The sequence below is a fragment of the Coffea arabica genome, chromosome 4e (genome assembly GCF_036785885.1).
Source record: "Coffea arabica cultivar ET-39 chromosome 4e, Coffea Arabica ET-39 HiFi, whole genome shotgun sequence".
Taxonomy (NCBI): domain Eukaryota; kingdom Viridiplantae; phylum Streptophyta; class Magnoliopsida; order Gentianales; family Rubiaceae; genus Coffea; species Coffea arabica.
Window position 1 is genome coordinate 47,987,649 of NC_092317.1, and position 27,254 is coordinate 48,014,902.

Genomic DNA, 27,254 nt, shown 5'->3' on the forward strand with positions numbered 1-27,254 from the left:
ACCTCAAGAAATTTCCTAATAACAAACTATTTCCTGAATAATAAAACTACCATAACTTGAATTGAATCTAATACAATTCCTAAAACCCTAACATCACTAAAACACTACTAAATAATAATATCTTGAGTTTTGATTTAATATGCCAACAACCCCAAACCACCCCTCCTCCCCCTCCCACCATAATTATTGCCTCATTGTCATCACCTGTGTTTTGAAATTTGGACCGAACCAATCGGTTCAACCGGTTGAACTAAGAACTGGGTAGGCATCTGGTCCAAGTTGTTCTAAAAACCCGTCAAACAAAAATTCGATAATTGAGTTTGACTGAAAATCAGAAGAATAATTTCGAGTCAAGTTTTTTCTATCTTTTCTTTTTTGACCTTTTTTGATTCTTTCTTTTAATTACTCTCAAATCTCTTCACATAACCTATCATAAATCTCTCTTAGACAACTCCAATGGGAGATCTAAGTTCAAAAGGGATAAAATATATTTAAAAAAAAAGAAAGTAAAAAATTTACCCAGAAACATTTTATCAATTTTATGATTTGACCCCTAAGTACTAGAAAACTATTATTACACCTAGAAATATTTTAGAACTTATAGATACAGCCCTAAATTCTTGTAGTAATTTTCAAATAAGCCCTCCAATTTGGTTCTAAACTTGTTGAATACGCATAAAATTGTAAATTGCATAAATTGCTACTTAATTATACTACTTTATTTGTATTTTCTTGTATAGTATCTTAAAAATATCAAACATAACATACATTGAACCTAACCTTTTTAATATTACTATGTTTTTAAAAGTTTTATATAATATGTTAATTTTTAAAATTAAATATATTTATGACATCATGACAGGGAGAAGGTTTAGTTTGGTGGTCGCATGAAAAGTCAACTGTATTAGGATCGATTGTCTCAATATTTAATTAAAGTGATGACGTGAACCAATCGGTCTGTGGATAGGGTCACAGACCGGGACGCGGGGCTGGAGCGATTGTCAGAACAACCACTCCGGAAGGTGTAACACTATTTGTACATGGTGTAACATCATCTGTACAAGGTGTAACAATAGAACAACAGCGAGTAAAATAAAACAACATTTTTGTGGGTCCCACACGGCGTGAAAATTGAGTTATAAAACGTGATCTGAGCCGCACAAATTTTTGAGGTCTCATCCAGCCGTGAACTGCTTGGGACGGTGGCCCCTCGTCCCACAGACCGAGAGTACACAAAAATCACCAAAAAAAAAGGAAAAAAAAAAATTCTAACCATATTAATTCCAGTTCACGTTGTTTAGGAATCCCTTTTCCTTAAGGTTTCCCCTGCTTTGTACTTGTGCAATTGAAATAAACACCCCTTAATTTCCCATTGTTGTTGATTCTCTTCTACGGTCCAACTTCTTGTGCTCATGTTTTTTTCCTATCCTCTTTCTCTCCTAATTATGCTCAAAGCAGACTACTGTATTCAGTCAATTAATTAATTATTTTTTGGTTGTGTTGTACTCCAAAAATAAATTCGCAGAATAATCACAGGCCAGTGGGAGTATCATATTTATGCAGATGAATTTCTAGATGTTATGTGGAGGTATTTCTCGCTCGTGTTTCTCTTTTTTGTTTTTTTTTTTCTCTGCTCAAATAATCCCAAGAGGAGGGCAAATAATAACCGCAGCTGAAACTGTTGGACATTTGTTCTTATTTAAGATATTGAAGTTATTTCTTTTTCATAAATTGGGGGTTGGGGGTGGCTTATGTTACGTTTTTATGCCTGTTACCCCATAAAAATTGAATCTTGATTGGTTTTCAATGTTTGGATCCCAATTCGGAAGTTGTTAATGTGTGCTTGTGTTTGTGTTGGAATTTTTTTCCCCGATCTCATTGCGTTTTGCAGTTGAGGGTGGTTTATGTTTGTCAAACATGCCTATGAACTGATAAAAATCACATCTTTGGTTATTCTTCTTTTTAATTCCTGAATTACTTTTGGTAATATATATTTTGGAGGTAAAACAGTGTCTTTAGAAGTTCATAATGTCAACATGTGAGTATAGCAGAACTAAATGGTTCGTTTTGATAGTTAACTGGTGATGGTCCGGTGGTATTGCAATTAGATTATGCTTTCAACATAGAAAAATCCCATCTTTTCGTAATTTCTTTTTCTGGGTTGAGTGTGGAATGAGTGTTACTCTCAGGGTAGCTAATGAGTATTTAAAAATCTGATGGTGGATCCCCCACCCCCACCCCCCGGGCGGAAAGCCTCCCTCTACTTTCGGGTAATTTAACTGGCTCTGCAAATTCACATCCTTTGGCCTTTTTGGAAGTAAATTCGATGAACATACTTGATCATCGTGTGTTTTGGAGGTTCATTATGTCAGTAAGTTATATTATTCTTACTTTACAACTCTTTTGGTTTGGTTCTTGTTGTATTAGCAACTGCAATGGGGTGCTCTGGACAGAAAGCTTTTCTACCTTTACTGGTGCTGGCAGGGACCGGAGCAGCTGCTATTGGAGTGGCAATTATGTCTTCTTCGGGCATGTTGGAGAAAACAATAGCCTTCTTAAAAAACCATTATCAGCAAGATGTTCTCAAGGTACTTATATTGTACTCTTTGATACTTTAAAATTTTTGAGCAATTTCTGTTCCTTTTTTTCACTTGTATGGATTACTGTGTTTTCATACTCATTGCTAATTTTTTTTAAACGAAAATGTTTTCCGTACATAAAGCTATTGCTACAGTGTCACGTTTGGGTGGAAGTGTATTCCACCCCCCAGTAGGCATAGAGTTAATGGTGAGTTTGTTTGGTTGCTCTTGACACACAATTTTATCTTCTGATCATGTCTTAATTAGGTTGCTTATGGTGATGCACAAGAGGATAGAATCAGTCAACTGTCAGATGATCTTCTTTCTGAGATCCTTTCACGGTTGGACTTGATCGAAGCCATTAGGACTAGGATTTTAGCAAGAAGGTGGAACAATATTTGCCAAGTAAGGTCAAGGCTACTCCTTGATTGCCGCAAGATTTGTGGAGAGAGTCAGCGTATTCATACTGGCAGCCGTCGCCACAAGTATAGGTTCTTGAAAGCAGTAGATCAAACTTTACAGCTTTATTCTGGTCAAAAGATAGTTCATATTCATTTGATATGTTGTTTGGGAAATGAAGTTGCCCCTAGCTATAATTGATGGATGCAAACTATAGCCACTTTAGGCGTAGAATCACTCCTGCTCAAGTTTTGTACTCCTATTTGTCATGATGAAAATGGTCCCTATAGCTCTGTGGACCTTTATCCTTTGCCTCTTCAGCTGCTGTTTGAAGCAACTTCATTGAAAATATTGCATTTATTAAACTGTGTCCTTCAACCAAGTTTCAAAGGCAAATTTAATTCCCTCCAGTATCTAAATTTGATAAATGTTCCTTTAGACAATGGAGAATTGCCTCACATTCTGGCTTCCTGTGTGAACCTTCGGCAGTTGTCATTGTGCAATTGTAAACTTCCTCCAAAGTTACGCATCTCTGGTCAGTGTCTTAAATTGCAGAGACTGCACGTTGAATTGTGTATTGGGGTGAAAGAGATAGATATCCATGCTGTCAACCTGTCTTTTTTTTACCTATATAGCGATAAAATGGTGGAATTGTCGCTTCATTATGTTCCCAAACTGAAAGAGTTGTTAGTCAGTGGTAATGGCATTGGCGTAGTGACTTATTTGTTTGGTCAAGTTGTAAAGGACTGTCCAGCGTTAGACCTTTTTATGCTCCAGACTAAAACTAATGAGGTTCGTATGGACACCATCTATAATAGTTCTTCTTTGCTACATATTTGCATGTTTAAATGCTGACACTTCTTCCCTTTGTTTGATTCAGCTTGGACACATGCCTGCCACGATGAATATGTTCAGAAACCTGAGGATGTTATATTTGTTGATGATATTTGAGTTTGAAGCAGATCTACAAAGTGTTGCCACTATTCTGGACGCATGCCCACTTCTAGAGAAACTGTATCTCCTGGTGAGTTCTAGCCTTTTGACAACCCTGTAGTGGGAACTGCATCTCCCTTTGTTAGGGTTTGGTACTTCACTATATACTGCTTGTATAAAATTTTGAATCTGTAGAAGGAAAAGCACTGGTTGAAATTTGCAAAATTGAAGCGTGGTAGTTTCCTTGTGCTCAAAGAAAATATTATGAGTGTCGTGCTTCAGTTTTGGGATTTGCTTCTCTCTGTCTTGTGTACTTAGTAAGTAGACTTCAGAAACTAATGATAGGATTTTGTAACAACATTTCAAAAGGGTTACTGAACTTGATTCCACACTTTTTCATGATGAATTGTACCAACTTAGCACTCTGCATTGTGAAATGAGGCACTAGTTGTCGAGTAAAACTTCCTTGAGATATCTGTTTATCACTATTAAGTGCATTCCCAATGTTAGGTAAATGATGTCAGTGTAAATATGTAGCCTTCAATTAGTATTTAGTGTTGTCGAAAACTAATCATTCCTGTCTCAATTGGTTTGCAGTTAGACTGTTACTGTTCTGTTAACCTAGAGAACCGATTTTTTCCCCCTTTCTTGCCAACTCTTTCTTTGCTGAAGTTGTTCTTGTTGGGGTTGGAAACTTGGCTTTGTTCCTACCTTTTCTGCTAAGTGTAATCTGTCTTAGGTCAAATCTTTTTTTTGGATGTGCATGTTTTAGTAGTTGGAAACTAATTATGGTTCTCAGGCTTCAAAACATACCACACAGCCTGAACAAAGATTGGGACCTTTAATGTACTCTATGCTGGGGGATGGCAACCTAAGGATGTCTACTTAAAAGAGCATGCACATGCGTGCACATCCTTTGGTATTATGTATGCTAAACATAATGCTTGTTTGTAGTTGCTGTTTATTTATTATCTTAGTGCATTCTCTTTATAAACACCGATGACTAGTGTTGAGATAATTTACTATCTTGCAAGCAAGCTATGCATTTGAGCTGACATAAATGCAGAGAATTTATAAGAGCAACATCAGTTTTATAGGTTTTCAACGTTGACTTGGAGATTTAACTGACAACTGAAAGTGGTTGTCTTACCCATCTACCTTCTGTTTTCCACGCCCCCATCTGTTGGCAGGATGAGGTTCTTACTTGTACATGTCTCAGGTCTCAGCTTGTTCAAAATTGAAGTGATCATGAACTATTCTTGGAATTCTTTTCAAGGTTTTGTTTGAAACATTTATGTGCTGGAAAGTTGCTTAGCTTTACATGGAAACAATGTCTGTTTGATGCAGTGAATCTCTGAATGTCTGCTAGAACTAGGTAGATTGTGTTTGCAGAGTATTTGCTATGAAGCAAATCTTTTTGCTGCAGCAAATTAAATATGTGCACAACATTTTTGTTAGTTTGACACATAAATTGATGGGGTTATTTTCTTATGGCTCCAGGCTAGATGGCCTGGTGTTAGTGAACATTTAGGAGGGGCATGGCCTGCAAGGCATTATAGTCACTTGAAAGAACTGGAATACACAGGGTTTCATGGAACCGGTTGTGAGATTGAATTTGTTGTTTATTTGCTACAAAGTGCTCCGGCTTTGGATCGAGTGTTTATTGGCTCGGCGTACAGTACTTATTCTGCAGAATACAAATGGACACGGTACACAGATTATGTGATGGATGATGCGGAGCGCCAGCTGATCTATAAACAACTAGTGGAGCATGCCCTTTCTAGCAAAGTGCAGGTGATTTTTCGCAACTAGCGTGCACGGAACAATGTTAGAAGTATACCTCCTGGTGTATCACTATGCAACATAAAAAGGTCAAATCTCTTTCACTCAGGAGAGCTGCCTACCGAGTTATTTCTCCCCTACTGCTGTACTCTTGTTCCGGCTTTCCCTGGTGTTGGTGAAGGTGATTGATTATCTATGCCCATGTTTGTAATTTACATGTGGCCAGCTAAGTGCTTTACTAAGGAGTCTCAATCCTTTGTAGCATAAGTTATTTTGTGATAGCAGTAGAGGATTCAGTAGAACTGAACTTCATAATGACTTTGAAGAGTTCATCAACCTTGATATGATCTAATAAGTACATGTTTACGGTGCGATAATTACAAAAAGAAAAAAAAGAAGGGGGGGGGGGGGTGTGTTCATGGTGCTGACATCTTGCTGCTTATTACATTTTAGTTACTAAAGATTTGAAGTCCATACCTTTTGCAAATTGGATCTTGCATGGATTAAGTTCCATTTAAAAGTCTTCTTCTTCTTCTTCTGTTTCAATCCAACTTTTCCTCTTATCTTTGTCATTTTAACTGGTTTAACTTGTCTTTATTCGTTTTCATCTACGGCTTTAACTCGTAAGGAAAAGAGAGAAGAGGGCAAAATAAAATAGCAAAACAACCTAATATTGTGTTTGAGTTTGATTCGTTTATTATACAATTGAATCTTTTTTCGAACGCAAATGAGTCGAACATGAATTCGTTCGTGAACTATTTGATTAGGTTCATAATTACATATATAATCATATAAAAAAATAAGTAAATATAGATATAAATACGCTTGATATTATTAAATATATGCATATATACCTTCTATTTCCTTAAAAACAATTAATTATACATGAAATTAGTATTATTATCTCAAAAAAATAATCAAAGAATACAATTAAATGTATTGCGGTGAATGAAATTTCTTTAATTTACAATAATAATTCTCTAAAACAAAGTGAATAAATATGTATCCTGAAATGGGATTCTGTACGACAGCATGACTAAGTAATTAAGTGTACCTCCTTGCATATAATATTTATTTTATGCTCAAATTTTGTTTCTGTACATAAAGTTAATGTTTTGAGTACATCATATATTAAAATTTACACTAATTAATTGCTAAACGAAATATAGCAAAACGAACCTAATTGCTCTGATACTTACGCAATGCCACCTCTTCCAATTTCTCGAGAATGTATTCTGATAGACTCTTAAAAAAAAAGAAGAAGATTGTGGCCAACAAGTACGTTAAAATAACGCTTCGTGGTCTCATAAGTCATATTCTTACCTCATGATTTTGTTTTGGGGTTCAATTAAATTAACATGATTTGCATTTGAATTAAATGTGCATCAATATTTGGAGCATTTCACTAATTAATTGTTTTTGGGGTTCTCATGTAATTGCTTGCCTTTCTCATCTTTCGGCTGCATGATTAGACCATCCATTGTATATCTTTCTTAGGATTTTTCTCAGCCTTGCGCTTACCCCTCTCTTCTTGAAAATTGCTAAAGCTTTCCTCCGAAACTGCCAATTGAATCATAAATAGATCTATATATGTTTTCATGTTATAGCAAACTGATTTGCTCCTTTTTAACTTTTTTAAGTTTGGAATAGTCTTCTGTTTCTTAGATCATTCCGTCTAGCTTTTGTTCCAAAATATTTAGGCCAATGGTTTTGGCAATCTATTAAATCATTCAAATAGTACACAAAATCTTTCTGTAAAATGACTATGTTACTTGTTGATTAGGTCATAGCACTGAAAATGCATCAAAGTTTTATGCTATAATTGACACTTAAAACAAAAAATTTGGTCTTACGTAAATCATAAGAATCGAAGAATAAAATTTTTTAAGTCACTGGTATTCCGATCTTTCTGTACTACTCACAAGGTAGTACAACCAAATAGGAATCATATATTCCGGATAGCACCTGCGGACAAAATGGTGTATCAAACTGTCTTAATGATCTCAGCAATCTACTATTTTGATTGCTTAATAAAACTGCAAAAATATAACCTCAAAGATTTTGCAGCATATGTAAACAGTACATTAAGAAGTGAAACTTTGCAGTGTCCAATTAGCACCGCTTTTACCGCGTGTGGTCCACATTGACAAGTACTTTGTCAATGTGGACATCAGCAGGAGGCGCGGCTGCCCATTTTTTAGCCAAGGCAGTGAGACTCTTGAAGAGCTTATCAGCACTTTCAAGAGTCTCACTGCTCTTTTTAGCGAAAACAACAGCCCCATAGATGGTAGCCGCAGCAGCCACGCCAACTGCCACCGCCCCGAATATGACCCAGGGCAAGATGGCTTGGCTGCTTTCGCTTTCCTTCTTGGATGCTTGGCCTGAAACACCTGTTCTACCTTGACCTGCTTCCAAGACCCCATTGAATGTTTGGCTTGAACCGTTCATTCTGGTCTCACTTGTTTCTGTAGCATTGACAATTGCTGCAGTCACATCACCTTCAGGTACCACAGGCAGCGGCACAGGCACAGACACAGGCGCATCACCTTTGATCACTGCTTCAACCTTTACATAAAATGGAAAATGAATGATGTCAGTGACATGTATCTTAGAACCAGAAAGTTAGAACTAGAAAGTTGCATGGTTACCTCCGCCATCAGATGATCAGCTTTCTTTTTTGCAGCAGCAGCAGTACTAGAAACTAATAAAAAGAAAGAAAACCTGCAACCAATACACAACACCCATCAACAACTAGAGAAAAGGAAGAACATAATACTAAAGCAAATATAATTTCACAGCTGCTATGCTTTGCTTCATATAACATAAGCAAATATAATAACATATCCAAGGAAGATTCGTCTACAGAAAAGGGCACTAAAATACTGATCCCTGTCCTCATATCTTTCTCTGCTATGCCCTGCTTCGCATTTGCAAAGAGGCAAATCACATGGACAGAATCAACAATGCAGTAAAATTGCTTCCGAAAACATCATTGATAAGTGCATTTCCTACATTATAACAAATAGGAAAGAAACAATCTAATAGCCTCAGTGTAACTTCGACTTGAACAAAATAGATCCACAATGATGAGAACATCAATGATTCTAGGAATACTTCTATCTGCAGTAATTCCCTATGCAGTTGCAGGAAATTTTTCCCACTGCAGGACACCAGGGTCTCCCCGAGTCACAAACCACCTAGAAGGGAATAATGTCATGCAACCAAATTTCGTGCTCAATACTGATATATCCTCTCTTGACAGCAACCAGCAAAATATCAACAAGTATGTCATAAAAAATGAACAATATTTCTACTTGCCAAACCATCACAAAGCCACTAATATTGATCAGAGCACCGAGAAATGCACCTGTATCAACCACTTGTTAAATTTGCTCCATAAACAGTCTTCTACATCTAAAATTTGCTTCTTAATAAGTAATCAAACAACTCAAGCAAACATCACACACTTTGGCTCTATATTTTTACCATCATTATGCAGCAAAAACAATATTACTTGTTCGAAGAGAGGGAAAAACATGGCAGGAAAACCATCAATTTTCACAATTAAAAAATATATATGTAAAATTCCACTTATAGAAATGATTCAAATCACCATAGAACACAAAACAAAAACACCAAATTCATGAAAACTAACATAAATTGAAAATTGACAACACAAATGGCATTCATCAATTTCCATAAATGGGTACACATTTCCCTTCCCCACCACCCTGATCCCTACAAGTCCCCTCATTTCAGATCCCTCTAAAGAAACCCGATCACCATAACCGCTGCTTACACTAACTCATACTACAAGCTGGCAACACATCTGTATTGAACAATAAACTGAAGCTACAAGCTACCCTTTTGTGCAGAAGATTATGCATCTATAGAAAATTCAGCATGCTATATCTCACGCTAAATTCAACTGTCACAAATTTTCCATGTTTGTAGTCAGTTTGACAATATTTCCATTGATAATCATGAACTAGTCCCTAGAGGTCAGATTCCACAGAAATAAACAATTCAAATGCCAAGTTCAAGCTAATGGACCTTACAAAACATCAAAATTGACACCTTTAATCCTGCACAGCTAGCACTTGTTAGCAAATCGCAGAAACACGTCTTCATAAAAACTACAAATGAGTGCCAACCAAAATGTTTTGTGAAGACTAGACTAATAATAGAATTCAAGTTAACAGAAAGAAAGATGTAAACAAAGTATCCTAATGTCTAATTTCTGGGCTATTTTTGTACAAGTACTAAAGTAATCAAGGAGCATCCTTAAGTTTACCAGAAAATATTGAATTTCAATTTTTCGAATTATTAGATCAAACATATGAGAAGAATCAAAGTATTCATATGAACAAACATTCAATACAAAACAGAGCCACTGTCAATCTATGATACGAAAACCAACTGGCTATGAAAATATACCTCATAGTCCATAAGACCACACTTAAGTGCAGCACAACTGCAACAGTGGCAACTAAAGACTTCGGAAACTTAGAATATAGGCTGATGATCTAATAGCATAACCTAAATAAACAGAGTCACACTCAAACGTTGTCCATAAATACTAGACAACCCAAGGCTAATAATAGGAGAGCCAATGTGTTTTGAATTCATAAAGGAAAATATATATATAAGCAAATATGTACAAACCAAAAAAAAACAAGGTAAAAGGCTAATAATATATAGGACCAAACTTTAAAATATAATCCAACAAATCGACGAAAATTTGAGTTAAAATCTTAAAACAGTAGCATGAACAGTTAATCATTTTGAATATGTTTTGAGTCTTAAAATTATATTTTTCCAAATTCAAGCAATCAGTCAAATTCCATCTATAAAGAACAAATGGTACCTTAATTCTTATGTAACTGATATTACTACTCCAAATTATGAGTGCTAGTAATCACCGGTTCATATTTGTATTCTAAGATTTATTAGGAATGGAGATCACTGATTTAATTTTCAATTTTTTTTCATAAAAAATTTGTAAAAGCAAAGACATAGGTACACACCTAATCAACAAAAAATAACCACAGGAGTCTGAATTTGATAGCTCATGCACAACTACTTAATACATTGCTCAAACAAGCATAGAGACATGTGGTAGTAATCTATCATGAGTTTACCTATATGAACATAAGAGACTACTAATTCTGAAATTTAAAGTAAATTTGTGCCAAATTCCATTAATACAATGACAATATGATAAATTGCCTACTAAATACAAAAATAATAGAGTAGTATCAATTCTATTGACAATTTCTAACTTTAAGAAACAACTGATAGAACCGTAGTATCGCATTCAAATATTTGTACAATATATAGCAAGAAATAGAACTTTGGAACAATTTTGTACTAAACCTAATTTCATACACATGATCCAAGACCTAATTTCAACCATGGTTTTTCTACTAAACCTCAGCTCTTGTACTTGCATCGAAGACCTAATTTCACCGCATCAATTTTGTTGAAAATAAATCAAACTTCATCAACTTATTAGGAAAACAAACAAACAAGATCATCGAACTGAAAAATCCGAAAACAAAATCATGAATTATGAGGAAATAAGAAATTCCTACTTTACAAATTTACAGTGAGATACAATGTAAAGAAAAACAGTTCAAAATTCCAGAAAAAAAACAGCAAAACAAGTAAAAAAGGATTGATAAAAAAATGAGCTTAAAAACCTGAAGAATCTCGATCCTTATCCAGATTTTGGAAAATTCTCAGAGCAAACAAAATTCCCAAGTGTCCACTGCAATGGTTTCAGTTCGAAGTCAAAGCTAAATTGGTCAAAGGAAAATTGAAAAACTCTCAGAGCTTGATACGGAGGGAAAATTGGAAAATGCTAAGAGGAAAAAGAGAGAGATTGAAAAAGGTTGATACGGCCATTGATACGGACGGAGAGGAAAAGATAAAACCCAAAATGAGACATTGAAAGACGGTAGAAGAAATGCTTCCTATACGCTTTCAATTTTAACACCAGATGCGTTATTTCTATTTTTTGGTTTCTCCGGATTCTTTAATTTCTATTTCGCTATTCTATTGTTGGATATATATTTCTTTTTTGATTTACCAAAGAAAATAAATAATAAATATATCTGACTTGAACGGGTGCTAGTCACAAAAGGTTGCTAAATAACCTAGTTTTATCCCCTCTTATGTGACATGCTTAGTAGTGTCAATAAAAAGTTTTATATTTATGACCCTTGTAATATTACAAGTCACAAACCACCTAGAAGAAAATAAACTCATGCAACCAAATTTCATGCTCATAAAAAAAAAAACTCAAAACACAATACTGATATATCCTCTCTTGACAGTTAGGGGTGTGCAAAATCAAAAAATTCCGATTTAACGACCGAATTCGAAAATTTTGAAATTGGTAATTTGGAATTTGGCGCTGAAATCGGAATTTTCGATTTCGAATTATGCGAATTTGGTTCGAATTCGGTAATGGAGTTTTTGAAATCGGATATTTTCGATTTCGAAATTCGTTTTATAACATATATATATTAATATTTATATATTTATATATATAATAATAATAATTTTTATTTCAATTTCATTTTTTAATATGTATATTAATATATATTTATATATATAATAGTATTTTTATAATATATTTATATATAATATATGCAATATAAAATTTATATTATATAACAATACATCTAACAAAAAAGAAAAAAAGGGCAAAAAGGTTTCCATTTACCGAATTCCCAATTGAATTCGAAATCGATATCGAAATTGGAAGTGGTGAATTCGAAATCGAAATTGATCGGTAATTCCTATGCCAAAATTTCGAAAAATTCTGAATTCAAACTTTCGAATTACTGAATTTGAATTCGATGCACACCCCTATGACAGCAACCAGCAAAATAACAAGAAGTACGTCATAAAAAATGAACAATATATTTCTACTTGCCAAACCATCACAAAGCCACTAATATTGATCACAGCACTGAGAAATGCACCTATATCAATCATTAGTTAAATTTGCTGCATAAACAGTCTTCTACATCTAAAATTTGCTTCTTTACAGGTAGTCAAAAAATTCAAGCAAACATCACACACTTTGGCTCTATATTAACGACAAAGGAATTATGTTCGCATGGTTTCGAAAGTTATATATAACCCTTTATAGTTTGGACTAGAATGTCAAAACGACGAATTTTATATTTTATAACGGAATCAACTAAAATATCAAAAGTTCTCCGGTTCTTTTTCATACTTATATGCATGCGTAATCAAAGCCTTAAACGGAAAATAATTTTTTTTTCTTTATTTGAATCCCTATGTATATACCTAACGGATGACGACAGTCAACTGAGGAAGATTTATAATACCTTTGTAGTCAACTTCTTTTCGTGCTGTCCGGAACAGGAATTATAGCAATATTGGCTAATCTTATTATTTGCTTCTACCACAACCTGCTCAAATGCACCAATAATCCTATATATGATCAGCAAAGTTGATATGGAAGGGAATGAATTTCTGAAACTTTATACATTCCGTTCAATCTTTTGATATATTACCTTGTTTGTGCATTTCATTTTTTGGATGCCATCACTAGTAATCATATCTCCATTTTTTGTGATAAATTTGTGCTCTTCCTGCATTTCAATGGGTTTTCAGGGTATTATTAGACAATCCCGACTGTTCCACAAGGAATTAAGTAAGATTTGGAGTCTCTCCTTAAATAAAAGAAAAAATAAAATAAAATAAAGAATTAAGTAACGTGTGATAACAAGAATGTACCTGAAGCTTTTTCAAGACATTGGGGTATATTTGCCTATAAAATACACAGCCCACATAATCCATTAAATCGTTTCTTGGTTTTGCCTCATTCCATCCAGCCATCCTTACGCTTTTCCAACTCCTCCTTGAAAATCGCTATGGCTTTCTTCCGACACTATTGGAGCCAAGGGGGGCAGAGGGGGGCCATAGCCCCCCTCAGTTTTGAAAATTTTAATTCATAATATGTAAATATATGTGTAAAATAAAATTGACCCCCTCTAAATTTTTACAATTTTAGTTTATATTACGAGAGTTGATATATATATATATATATATATATGAATTAGTCATCGAGTTGATATATTTCTTGCAACAATTGATTATTAATTGCAAGAGTTACATAGCAGGTTTAATGATCATACCATGGAATTGCTTATTTTGAGCACTGCTTTAGATCCTAAAAATGGATTTATGCTGTTCAAGATTGATTATATTTGTAAACTTGCAGAGAAGTTCTATCCGAATGATTTTATGGAGCAAGAATTAGTACGTCTAAGAATAGAACTTCAACATTTTGAGCACGACATTCCAAATCATCCTGAATTGCATGAATTATCTGGTATTCATGAGTTATGTCAAGGTTTGGTGAAGATAAGAAAATCAGTGATATATCCTCTTATTGACAGATTGACTAGACTTGTTCTTACTCTTCCTATATCAATTGCAACTACAGAGCGGGCGTTTTCAATTATGAAAATAATCAAGACAAAACTCCGAAACAAGATGGAAGATAATTTTTTGAATGATTGTCTAACTGTGTATATAGAAAAGGAAGTTGCTGAAAAATTTAGCAGTGATTCAATCATAGATGAATTTAGTTCTATGAAAGTGCGTAGAACTCAATTTACTTCTAAGAAAAGATGTTGAAATTTCAAAGTATGTTATCATAACTTTTATCTTTTTTCAATTGAAAATATTTACATTTATATTACATGGTTATATATATATATATATATATATTTATTGCACAAGTGACATATTGGAGAGCATCTTCTCATAATGTGCAAATTGGATGGTTTGTGATGTTATAAGATATTTAATCAAAAGTTATTTTTTTGATAGTTTTTGTTATGACTGTAACGCATATTTATGAATAGACATACCTTTATAATTAAATTTAATATTTGATATTTTTAGATGTCATATATTTAAATAGAAGAAAATTATTTTGAACATAATATATTAAGATAATTTTATTAGGAAAAAATTTTGGACCCCCCAAAAAAAAATCCTGGCTCCGTTGCAACGCAAATGGCATCAAGAATTTACAATGATTAAACTGCAAATTGGACTAAACTGGGAAGACGAAAAAGAATTTAAATACTTAATTGTCAAGAATTAACAATATCCTCTCTTATGTGTAATACATAAAGCTGTTAGTGGTATTAGCCATCGGCCGTTCTAATGGGGGCGGGGAGGGAGTGCTGCCCCCCCCCCCCCCCCCAAGATTTCAAAAATCCATTGGTGGCCCTTAAAATTATAGTAATTTTCATTTATACCTAGTAGAAATTAGATTTTATTGCCCCAAATTTTTTAAATCCTTCAACATTTCCTTAAAATGTTTCATCTCAATATTAGAATTTGCCCCACAAATTTTCAAAAATATACAAGAGTATTTTCTTAAAAGAACAGCCTTCCTAATATTGCGTCTAAAACCTTATTCTTAACTTCTAGTTCCGCTAGTGGTTTTAACCCTCTTAAAAGAGCAGCATATACTGCATATTGGATTAACAATCATTGTTAGCACTATAAGAGCAAACATGAAAACTACACAAGCTGACCCTGGAAAATTGATTGGCTGAATTCTTAATCCTTTTACCATTTCCTGAGGTAGCTTATCAAGGGTTTCCAAATGGACACCTCACCTGGCCGAAAGCCCACAAAATATTTACCGATGTTCTCAAAGATGACCTGAAGGCGGAAAATGAAAGACAAAACACCAGAGGTCTAGACATTATATTCAATGTTGTATATGCGTGAATTCTTGGCAATCTTTGTATTTAACTTGCAACATTTTTAGCTTCATTATATGCTACAAGTCTGCCCTTTTGTGCCCATAATTGTAGGGCCGCGACTATACGAGTCTGAACCATTGCAGCAATCCTGAAATATTCGGTACAAGTTTTGTGAGTTATCTAAGTGTTTTTGTTTAAATTATGAAAATTCATAAGCCATGCGATTTCCTTCTGGTTAATAATACTACTAGTTTGACTGTAAAAAGTCAGAAGAATGCTCAAACCAATGAAAAAGGTAAAGTAACTGGACCATGCTTTATATAATGTTCGAGAGGAATTGATGATTTCCTTTTTTGAATTACCTCTATGGTTCTGCCTGTCATTGGGGTTTGGTTAGAGAATAGAGGGAATTTTATGGCATAAGGGGCACTTGAAGGCAAGGCCACCATTTATATGAATTAAGAGGACAAAGTACTGGTGGTTAATTCTTGGTTTTACTGCTGGAATGGAGGAAGAAAATAATTAAATAATTCAATACCTTAAGGTTATTCTGTTCCTAAGTTTTCAATACAAATAAAAGATTGGTCATGTCTTTTGTTTTCGTGGGGATGGTTTGTTAGTAACAAGACGAAGAAGAAGACTGCTGATTTGGTCCAGTTTTCGGAATTGTTGCAAATTGCAAATTAGCCCTTGAAGTCTGGGTCAATTAGAATAGGGTAGCTAAAGTATATAAAAAACTTGTATTGTGGTTCAAAAATTTTGGAGTTGGACTAATTTCAAATTAAATAGCCTTCCTGCTTAAATTGAAAATAAGTTATTTTAAGAATGACCCTATAATTATAATTTAATCAAACCTAATGTTTCTTCAAATAAAGCCAATCTTATTATAACAGAACCATTTTGACCTAAATAAATCCAGGGACTCTATTAATTAGAGGTGGCAATATGGATAAATGGTTCATAATTGGTTTTGACTTAATGGATGGTGGATGAAATTTATCCAATCCATTTAGATCCATTTAATAAATGGATCTAAATGGATGGATCTAAATGGATTAAATAAAAACCAATTATCCATTTATAATCCATTTATATATTTTGGTTATTTTTTTTGTATTACCATTTCTTGTAATATGAAGATACTTTTTTGTGTACTTGAAAATTTTAGTTGTATATGAATGAGAAAAAGGACAAAATACTTAGATTTTATATGTGTGTGTATGTATTCTTTATTACTCGTCAGATATTATATTTTTCATTCCATAAAGTAAGTATACATCAATATAATTCAGAATTGTTCAGTCTTTACTCTTCTCCAGCCACAGATTATAATCTTTTTAACATTTCTATAGACGCTTTTATCTCCAAATGATCCAAAATAAAATGTCTATGATAGACGTGAAGTTAATAACCAGAACAACCTTAATTTTCTTTCCTGAGTGCCTGATATATCAATTAAGCAATGCAATTTATTACTACTACTAAACTGGTCCAAGTCCAAGAAGAGGAGAAGGACAAGGTCTTTAATCTGATAATTACAAGTGTAAAAGTAGAAAAAGAGAAAAATTAATAATAATAATGATCCACCGCACGAAAGGATAAACAATGAAGATAAACCAAAGAGAAACTAATAAAGGTGGCTAAGATTACTGGTAGTGCAAAATATTTACTGGGACTTTCTTTTTTTTTTTTTTAATTGTTATTATTAGGTAAATACACATACATGTGTGGGTGCAGACTGTGCAGTTAATATATGGTTAAATTAGTTGGTCCCGTTTTGTTTGTGTGCGGGGCTAAGTCTGGTGACTCTCTCACTTTATGACTCGCTGCTCAATAACGTGAAGAAATATATGGTTTTAGTTATTTCCTTTTCATTTCTTTATTTGGTTTTTAAGTAAATGGATATATATGGTTTTTATGGATAATCCATATAAATCCATTTAATTTAATGGTTTTACTTTGATCAACCATTTAAAACCAATACTATAAATGGATAATCCAAATCCATTTAATTATGGATTATATGGATGGATAAATGGATTTCAATCCAAATTGCCACCTCTACTATTAATAACCCAAAAATTTTAAATCCAAATACAAAAAAATAAACAAGGCATCCTGCATTAATGGGCTTATACATTAAATTGTGGGTTAAGGTTGATTATTAATAAAGGTTGATTTAGGCCAAAAGAGAATTAGGCTTTAGTTAAACTAGTATCACTTTTTGTTAGGATAAAATCAATAATTGACCGGATAATTGGTTTAATGGATATTTTGTTGGACTTATTAAACTTTCCCCAACAAATATAATGAACATATCTTATAAAACTTAAAAACAAGAGTGTAGTATTTTCTATACATGCCTCACTTTTGATCATGGAATCTTAGGGTTGAACTCGTTGCACACATTAATTCTTAAGGAAGTTTTGAAAACCCAAATTTAATTATAATAATTTAAGTTTTGACAAATAGACCCAATAACAATACTAAAGATTCAAGATTTTCTTTTAAGTTCTATTTGAACAAAAAGAAATATATTTTTATGGTTGGACACAGCTCTAGGTCCAAACATATATTTAAATTGACTTTAAATAATGCTGGCCATTTCTACAATAAATAAATAAATGAGTAAATTAAATAAATAAATGAATAAATAAATAAATAGCACTTATTTATGGATACCAAATTATGGCCTCTTCTAAAAAGGGAGAACCTTCTAAATTAGGAATCTTTCTACAAAGGAAAACTTTCTGTTTTAGGAAACTTATTAAATACTTTTTATAAAAGGTTCAGACATGCTTCCTTGGGTTATTTAATATAGGAATAAGCACCTTAAGAGTTGGACTTACTAAGTAATCAAGGTATACATATGTCACTGGTTATAGGTTTGAAAGGAGTTCGAGGACATGTTAAGAATCCTTTCAATTAAGTAGTTTGAGCTAGGTGGTACTTACTTTTCTGAGATTTCAAAAGTTCTAAGTGAAATTTTTATTGATAATCCTATTTTGATGTGTCAATTTGAAATTTACTTGATTAAATAATTTATTTGAATATTTATGCAAGTTCTATTTTTGGTATATAAAGATGGCCATGTGAATTATTTGAAGCATTTTGGAATGTTATTATATACAAAATAAGTGGCATCTTTTGTGGAATAAAAAAACTATACATTTGACGTGTGAAATGAATTTATGTCAAGTAAAGTTCAAAATAGTCATGGAACAGACGATAGGGGCTATAGTCCTATCTAATGATCATGGTAGTCTGGTATAGAATCCGGCCAATTGACAAAGCCATGGGAGTTCGGTATAGAGCCCGATCGATTGACAATCATGATAGTTCGGTATAGAATCCTACCGATTGAATGTCATAGTAATTTGGTATAAAGTCCGGCCGATTGACCAATTTATGTAATGAGACCAATCGGTAGTCATGTAACCCATTGGTCACCCACCTAGAAGGGATTTAATTTTTAGACTGAGTACTCAGAAGTTGGACATTGCATGTACTTGTTATGAGCTGCTATGAAATGATTTATGACTATATGGCTTTCATGTACGATTATGTATAGGATGTCTACAAGTTGCTGTATCACTCATTATTATTGACTGTCTTACGAATAATGAATTTTCAATAATTATGCATGTGAATTGTGTGCAAATAATTTGATATATATATATATATATATTTTATGTACATGTAACCTATGGTTGCATGATCCAACAAAAGGGTAGACGCTACCTATTATGCGATTTATTGCTCAACCCATTTTTACCACTTTTGCAGATTTTGAAGAGTATGAATTGGTTTATGTTGAAAACCGTGAGGATGATTTTTATTAGCGCTAAGTAGATAGAAATTAGCAGTCTAGCTGCTTTTGGTTATTAGTCTTATTTAATGTTTTTTACGTTGTTTCGTCTAAAAAATAAATGTACGAATTTATTGAATACTCGTAGACTACCTCCTATTCGAGATTTGTACCGCACCATAATTAATTATTCTATTTAGTACTTTCTAAGTTTTATTCTAGTTCAATGTGGCCTTGTATTCTTGAGCGGGACTTGAGGATATGGCGGATGTCACGTAACTGACACGTACGAGTTAGGGGCGTGACAATTTTTCTTGCAACTAAACTAACAAGTTCTACAAAATTATGGTGCACAAAATTATATCAATAGGCAATGCAGGATACAATTTTATGTTTGTTCGTAGAAAGATTCACAGTACAAAATGAGGCTCTGGAAACACAACTACTTTTTTGGCCGAGTGAAATTTTGGGTAGCAAAATGGGATAATTTCATAAACATCCCTTAAAATTTTTAACTATTTACTGACTTCTCTTCAGATTTTAAAAATTACACTAACGTCTCTTAAGGTTAATTATCATGTAACAATTATGTCAAATTAATAATTAAAAAGTGATATTAAGAAAGAAAAAATAATATAATTTCATCATTGTGAGAGCCCGTAATTTTTCCGTTTTAGGGTTTTATTATATTCAATGGCTTGTTTTCTGCACTTTCTGTATCCGGAAAATTTTCTAGATAATTTTTATGAGCAGATATAGTTTTTAGATGATTTTTCTAGTATCAAATAGTTTTTGAGACATTAAGCGCGTATACCTGACGTGGGACCCACTAGTGCGAAAAGTTCGAAAAAATTCGGCCAACTAGGTTAAATTTTGGATACTGAAATTAATTTATCGGGTGTTAAGAGATAAGTAGAGGTTGCAATTTGGATTGGTGTGAGAGGAAACAAAGTGATAGATTTGCATTAAATAAGTGACAAGTGTCATCATATGGTTGGATGACTTGTATGACCACTATTCCATGTCTTACCAATTGACCAAATAAATCAAAAAAATAACAAAAATTCACCATTTTTTCCTTCATCTTGGCCGAGCTCTTCAAGCAACAAAAGAAAGAAAACTTTTCAAGTTTTTGGCTTCAATCTTGCTTCAATCAACTCACTCAACCATCCAATCTTGTTTTTGCTCCATAAAATCACTTAAGGGAGTGATAGTGGGGTGTTGTGTGGAGTTATTTGGAAAGTTAAGAGGACTAGTTGCTCTCTCTCTCTTGTTTCTAAGGTGAGTTGTGAAGAACCCCTCTCCTCCCTCTGTAAGGTCCGAAAACAACCCTTTTCTAGGCGACCACACAATGGAGCAGTTGATAAGAAAGCACAAGTGCTTGTGAGTAGAAGAGATAAACAATTTAAAGATCATAAATGTAACAATAAGTAAAAGGAAAGAATTGCAAACCAATTAACTACCCAACTCCTCTTGAGCTTCAAACAAGCTATTTCAAATTGATGAATTACAATCACTCTTGTGTACAAAGGAAGGTTCACCTCCTCCTTACCCCGAACTCCCTCGGTCAAGCCAGGACGTTTTACTATCCCTCAGGACAACCCTCACAGAGTTACACTCATGAAATATTTACTCACAAATGAAAAACTTACAATGAACCTCACACCATTAAGACTACAAATCTTCTTTGAAGAGTATTTTCTCACTAAAATCTCTCTAGATCTTTTGTATCTTCAGTGTGCCAAAGTTGTTTGAAATATCTGACCAATCACTATTTATATAGGACCAAGAAAGAGCCTCATTAAAGCTTCCAACGGATAGAAAGTAGCTGAAGAGTCAACTAGCCGTTGGAGTGTCGGACGTCCGATAGCCCTGTTTTATGCGTCCGACAGCAGGCAATGAGTTTCAGAGATTTTCTTCAATTCTTTCGGACGTCCGGTGCAAGCTCTTTGTGCGTCCGACAGCAAACAAACAGATTTGAGAAATTATCTTGTTTCTATCGGACGTCCGGTAGAGACATATTCAGCGTCCGATAGTTTCGTCGACTTCGAAGGATCCTATCGGACGTCCGAAACATGCGTCCGAAGTTATGTAATGATTATCGGACATCCGATTCTGACTTCTTGAGCGTCCGACAGCTTCAGCATACTTTGTCATCTTTTAATTGTACTTGATCTTTGGAACTAATTTGCTTCATAACTGAATAGATCTTTTAAGAGACATTAGTAACATCCATTTGTTTTGTAAACATCAAAAGATAGGGATCAAGATCAACAATCTCCCCCTTTTTGATGATGACAAAACAATGGATGGAAAGAAACAAAAATAAGTATAAGCTCCCCCCTCAATCATTGCAACCAAAACTTTTAAAAGCCAAACTCATAATCTCAGAATAACTCTCCCTTACACATTGCATCCATTTCTCCCCCTTTTTGTCATCATAAGAGTAAAAATTAACTACTATAGTCCAGCAACAATAACAGAGAATTCAATATTCCAAGAAAAAATAGAGAAATGACAGCAATCACAGCAAATCATCATGAGATCAGCATTATTCTTTTATCTCTCTTTTTGGCATCATATAGATTCAGTAGTATTCAAAGATATCAGCGAAAACTCAGATCAAAGTATCAAAAGAACAAATATTATGAACAAGAATCACTGCAATGATTAGACAAAACCTCCTACTTGTTAAAATTAGCATCATGTCTAACTATCCAAATGCATTTCATGCCTCTTCTCATGTTTTTCCTCACATAACAATCACTTTTCATGTGACCTTTTTGACAACAAAAATTACACATAACCAAAGAGTTATTCACATGAACGGGTTTAATAAATCCGACTTGCCTTTTCCTATGGATAGCAAACTCATTTGCATATTGATTCAGTCTTATTTGATGAGTGCCAAAATGAGGTTTTGATTTATTACTTTGAAAACAGTCTTATTTTTTATATTGGAGCAACTCATTTAAATCATCCATTCTTCTTTTCAAATCACCTTGTTCCTTTTTGAACAATTCACAAAGTTTTATTTTTCTATCAAGCTCAAAGTGTAAAGCAGTCTCACTCTTTTTGAATAAATCATTTTCAGCATTCAACTTTTTATTTTGTTGAAAAAGATTTGCATTATCTCGAAGCAAAAAACTAATTTTTTGTTTTAACTCCTTGTTTCTAGCATAAGATTCTTTCAAATTATCATGCAATTTTATAATGAAAAATTCAAGATCATCATCACTTTCATCATCACTTTCAAATTGAGAGTTACAAGTTGTTACTTCATCGTCTCCAATGGCCATGAAAGCCAATTGGGCAGATTCTTCTTCCTCTTCAATTTCATCATCGGAGTTGCATTCATTCCATGTGAACTGGAAATTATTGAATCTGGGTTTTCTTTCACCTTTTCTCTTCTTCATTGGACACTCATTTGCATAATGTCCAAGTTGACCGTATTCAAAGCACTTGTCATCTTGCTTTTTGTTGGTCTCATATCTTCCTTTATTTCTTGCATTGTTGAATTGATTAGAATCTGAATTGCTAGATCTTCCTCTTCTAAATCTCTTTTTGTTGAGAATTCTCTTGAAACTTCTTGTGATGAGAGCAAGATCACTGTCATCAACTTCCACATCTTCTTCATCTAGGGAGGCAGAATCATCTTCATCTTGAGATGCCTTTAAAGCAATGCTCCTTCTTACTTTCGCATCCTCTTCCTCTTGCACCTTAGACTTAAGTTTCAACTCATAAGAGGTAAGAGAATTAATAAGAGATTCAATAGGCATAGTATTCAAATCTCTAGCCTCCTCAATAGCAGTCACTTTATTTTTCCAATCATTGGACAAGGCATTCAGGATTTTTCTATTTTTCTCACCTAGAGAATATTCTTTTTCCAGCACCTCTAAGTCCTTAATGAGGTCGTTGAATCTACAGTACATCTCATCTATGTTTTCATGAGGTTCCATCTTGAACGATTCATACTTGGTAACCAGAATAGACTTCTTTTGTTCTCTAACATTCTCACTACCCTCATGAAATTCTCTCAATTTATCCCAAATTTCCTTGGCTGACTTGCAGCCTTTGACTCTAGCAGATTCATTTGAATCTAAGGCACAATATAACACATTCATGACTTTTGCATTTAAGGTGAGATGAATTCTATCCGCAGCAGTCAGTTCACTTCTCATTTTTTGTCTAGATCTGTGAGTATTTTCATCTATAAGAGAGGTATCATATGGACCTTCACTAATAATAAACCACAATTCAATATCAATAGACTGCAAAAAGATAATCATTCTTTCTTTCCAACTCACATAATTTGACCCATTAAACATAGGTGGTCTAATGACAGAATATCCTTCAAAAAACATAACATTGTTGGTTGTCATCTTTACTCCAAAGCCGATTGAGCTTAATCTCTAGGAGTCCAACCTCTGATACCAATTGTAAGGTCCGAAAACAACCCTTTTCTAGGCGACCACACAATGGAGCAGTTGATAAAAAAAGCACAAGTGCTTGTGAGTAGAAGAGATAAACAATTTAAAGATCATAAATGTAACAATAAGTAAAAGGAAAGAATTGCAAACCAATTAACTACCCAACTCCTCTTGAGTTTCAAACAAACTACTTTAAATTGATGAATTACAATCACCCTTGTGTACAAAGGAAGGTTCACCTCCTCCTTGCCCCGAACTCCCTCGGTCAAGTTAGGACGTTTTACTATCCCTTAGGACAACCCTCACAGAGTTACACTCATGAAGTATTCACTCACAAATGAAAAGCTTACAATGAATCTCACACCACTAAGACTACAAATCTTCTTTGAAGAGTATTTTCTCACTAAAATCTCTCTAGATCTTTTGTATCTTCAGTATGCCAAAGTTGTTTGAAATATCTGACCAATCACTATTTATATAGGACCAAAAAAGAGCCTCATTAAAGTTTCCAACGGATAGAAAGTAGCTGAAAAGTCAACTAGCCGTTGGAGTGTCGGACGTCCGATAGCCCTGTTTTATGCGTCCGACAGCAGGCAGTGAGTTTCAGAGATTTTCTTCAATTCTTTCGGATGTCCGGTGCAAGCTCTTTGTGCGTCCGACAGCAAACAAACAGATTTGAGAAATTATCTTGTTTCTATCGGACGTCCGGTAGAGACATATTCAGCGTCCGATAGTTTCGTCGACTTCGAAGGATCCTATCGGACGTCCAAAGCATGCGTCCGAAGTTGTGCAATGATTATCGGACGTCCGATCCTGACTTCTTGAGCGTCCGACAGCTTCAGCATACTTTGTCATCTTTCAATTGTACTTGATCTTTGGAACTAATTTGCTTCATAACTGAATAGATCTTTTAAGAGACATTAGTAACATCCATTTGTTTTGTAAACATCAAAAGATAGGGATCAAGATCAACACCCTCTAATGATGCTTAATTTATGCTTAGTGGTGGAATAAGATGCAACTTTATGGATTATATTGTGATTTTGGTTTAATTGATGAAGTTTTGTAATTATTGAGGATTTTTCTGTTTTAATATGAATATGATTGTGTGGTTATGTATGATGATTGGAAGTGGTATGTAAGGGATCTAGGAGGTGAAAAAAGTGGATAATTGCAAGCAATTTCTGTTTTGGAAGAAATTTTGGAAAGTTAGGGTTTATGAAATTACATTCTGCCCGGTTTTGTAGCTCATAATTAGAGGCTGAATTGGCCTTGGTTTAAAACATAAAAGCTGTAGGGAATGATATTTTAGAGGTGCCTACAAAATTTCAGGCCAATCGGAGTAGCGTAACTTGAGAAAAGTCGAAATTACCCTTACTGTCTTGGTTTTACCCGAATTTGAGAATTGCTTCTGTAATTGATTATTTTGGTTAGGAATGCTTCCGAATTGGTTGTTGAGGTCTTCTGATGAAATATAGCCCTATTTCTTAGTTTTCAGCTGATTTTGGAATTTCTGGATTTGGACTTAGGTAGGCTAATTTATGATATTTACACCAGAATGCGATTTGTGAATCTGTTTTTCCGGTTCTGGTGTAGTTTCTTGCATTTTTGACTTGGTTACACTCGAAACTGGATTGAGTGACCTTCTGCAATATTGTAACCCTATCTCTTAGTTTCGAAACGGTGGGTCTTGCACCTTCATCCGATAATCGTAGTGCTTTTGGTGCCATTACCGCAAAATGAGGTTAAAAACTGTTTTTTTTTCAGGGCTAAAGCTAATTCCAATTCCGGATTTTCTGGTTTCCCCTAATGCTTGTTTATGCTTATGGAACCCTATTGGGGTCGTATTTGGCATTGGTTTATAACTCGTTATCGAGTCTCATTGTACTTGTTTGCGTGTTTTAGGGCGTGACGGTGGTTCATGAAGTTCCTTTGACGGAAGTGCATGAAATATCACTTTCGAACTTGGTGAGTGTACTACTCACTTGTGTGTTACTATATAGCTTTGATACTTGAACTTGATGAGTTGAATGTTAATTGATTGAAATGAGAGCGTACTTTATCACTCTCACTTATTGTTTATCATGTTATTGGAATGTTACATGAATTGAAAGTACTTGACTTGGTGTCGATTGGACGAGTATCCAACGACTACAATTGTTATCATTGAACTCAACCCCATTGGTAGTTGATTGAATCGAGCCGGCGAGAGCTTGGTCGTGCCAATTAATGAACCTTGGGGACTGTTATATGGAATCTTGTAGTATGAGAGACTCTCGATTCCGGTATACTCGAGTAATACCAAAGTGCAAGTGTTTGGAGTTCGGGCCCGGTAGGGGGATGTTAGGTGGAAGGAATGGAAGTAAAGTAAAATCTACGGTTGGTTACTTGTAAACATTGACGGAGAGTCAATGAGATCCGATCAAGAATGCAAACGAGGAAAAGGGCTCTTGAGAGTCGCCTGTATCCTTTTATCATCATTATTGATGTGTGTCTTTATTTACTTTTGATGAATTGGATTGAAAAACTTGACGCTTATATGAACTTGGTTGTTTGAGTGGTACTATCTCACTGGGCAATTAGCTCACTCTGTTCCTTTTGTTTTCCTTACAGGAAAATAAATCCTTTTGGACTGCAATTGATAATTGGTTGCCGAAATGAGTTAGTTGGACATATCTTTTGTATAGCTCATTTATTAAAACCCTAAATGTACTTTTGGGACCGTTTCTCTTTTGATTTTGCAAACCAGACATGTATCCACTTTTGAATACTTTTGTATGCCATTTTGGCTTGTAAATGCTAAGTTTCAAGATGTGAATGTTTGCTTGATATTTAGTTGGGTTCTGATGGGTCGGTTACTATTCATGGCCGACTCCAGATTTCATTTTTTTTATTTCTTTTATTTTGACATTTTGACTTGTTTACGCGCGTTTGTAAGTTCCGGAAAGCGATAGACCGACCTGAACTGCACCGTTAGTCCTGGCGAGAGTTGGGCAGGCAGTCCGCTAACCCCTTTGGTTCGCCTTAGGGAAAGGTGGAGCTGTCACAATCATTACCCCTCATTTACTACATTATTTAATACCAACGCACACATTAAAGAAAAATAATAAAATTTGATGTTTATCATTGGAGATCAAATCACATATAACATCAAAAACCAGTATATCATTTTATATTTTTCAATTAATACAAGTTCCAAATTACTCTTTTCAATTATATATCCATTATCAACTATGATCAGTAACAAATAATCAAAAATTTGTAATCACAATATTACAGAAAGTTTAACATCATAAATATTTTTGTTAATATATTAAGGTTAGTTGTTCAGATTTTTATGGTATGAAAGTTTGCTCTTTATAATATATTGCTTACAGATTTTTTGATTATTTGTTGTTGATCATGTTTGATAATAATTTTGTAACTAAAAATAGCAATTTGAATTTTACATCAAGTGAAATATATAAAACAATATACTATTTTTGATACTATATATGATTTAATCCCTGATGATAAATAACAAATTCTAGTATTTTCTTTAACGTTTGGGCAA

General features: G+C 34.1%; 2 protein-coding genes across 6 annotated transcripts; one reads left to right on the plus strand and one right to left on the minus strand.

Moving 5' to 3' along the window:
* The first annotated feature begins 1,181 nt into the window (after nt 1-1,181).
* Nucleotides 1,182-6,070, plus strand: LOC113742195 (uncharacterized). Of its 4 annotated transcripts, none has more exons than XM_027269956.2 (6): nt 1,182-1,319; nt 1,526-1,588; nt 2,428-2,588; nt 2,847-3,770; nt 3,859-4,002; nt 5,412-6,070. In XM_027269956.2, exons 4-6 carry the CDS (start codon nt 3,183-3,185, stop codon nt 5,721-5,723), a joined length of 1,044 nt encoding a protein of 347 aa, XP_027125757.2. In that variant the 5' UTR covers nt 1,182-1,319; nt 1,526-1,588; nt 2,428-2,588; nt 2,847-3,182; the 3' UTR covers nt 5,724-6,070. The 4 variants fall into 4 exon arrangements, with proteins under 4 accessions (XP_027125757.2, XP_071904125.1, XP_071904124.1 ...); XM_072048023.1 differs by having other exon boundaries at nt 1,277-1,414; nt 5,412-5,836; XM_072048024.1 differs by lacking the exon at nt 2,847-3,770 and having other exon boundaries at nt 5,412-5,836.
* A 1,490-nt stretch (nt 6,071-7,560) lies between these two features.
* Nucleotides 7,561-11,736, minus strand: LOC113742196 (uncharacterized). 2 transcript variants are annotated; one of them, XM_072048026.1, is made up of 4 exons: nt 11,396-11,736; nt 8,342-8,414; nt 7,965-8,258; nt 7,561-7,910 (listed from the first exon to the last, which is right to left on the minus strand). In XM_072048026.1, the coding sequence occupies exons 2-4, from the start codon at nt 8,348-8,350 to the stop codon at nt 7,818-7,820; spliced, it is 396 nt and encodes a 131-aa protein (XP_071904127.1). In that variant the 5' UTR covers nt 8,351-8,414; nt 11,396-11,736; the 3' UTR covers nt 7,561-7,817. The 2 variants fall into 2 exon arrangements, with proteins under 2 accessions (XP_071904127.1, XP_027125758.1); XM_027269957.2 differs by having other exon boundaries at nt 7,561-8,258; nt 11,396-11,735.
* Nucleotides 11,737-27,254: the final 15,518 nt, after the last annotated feature.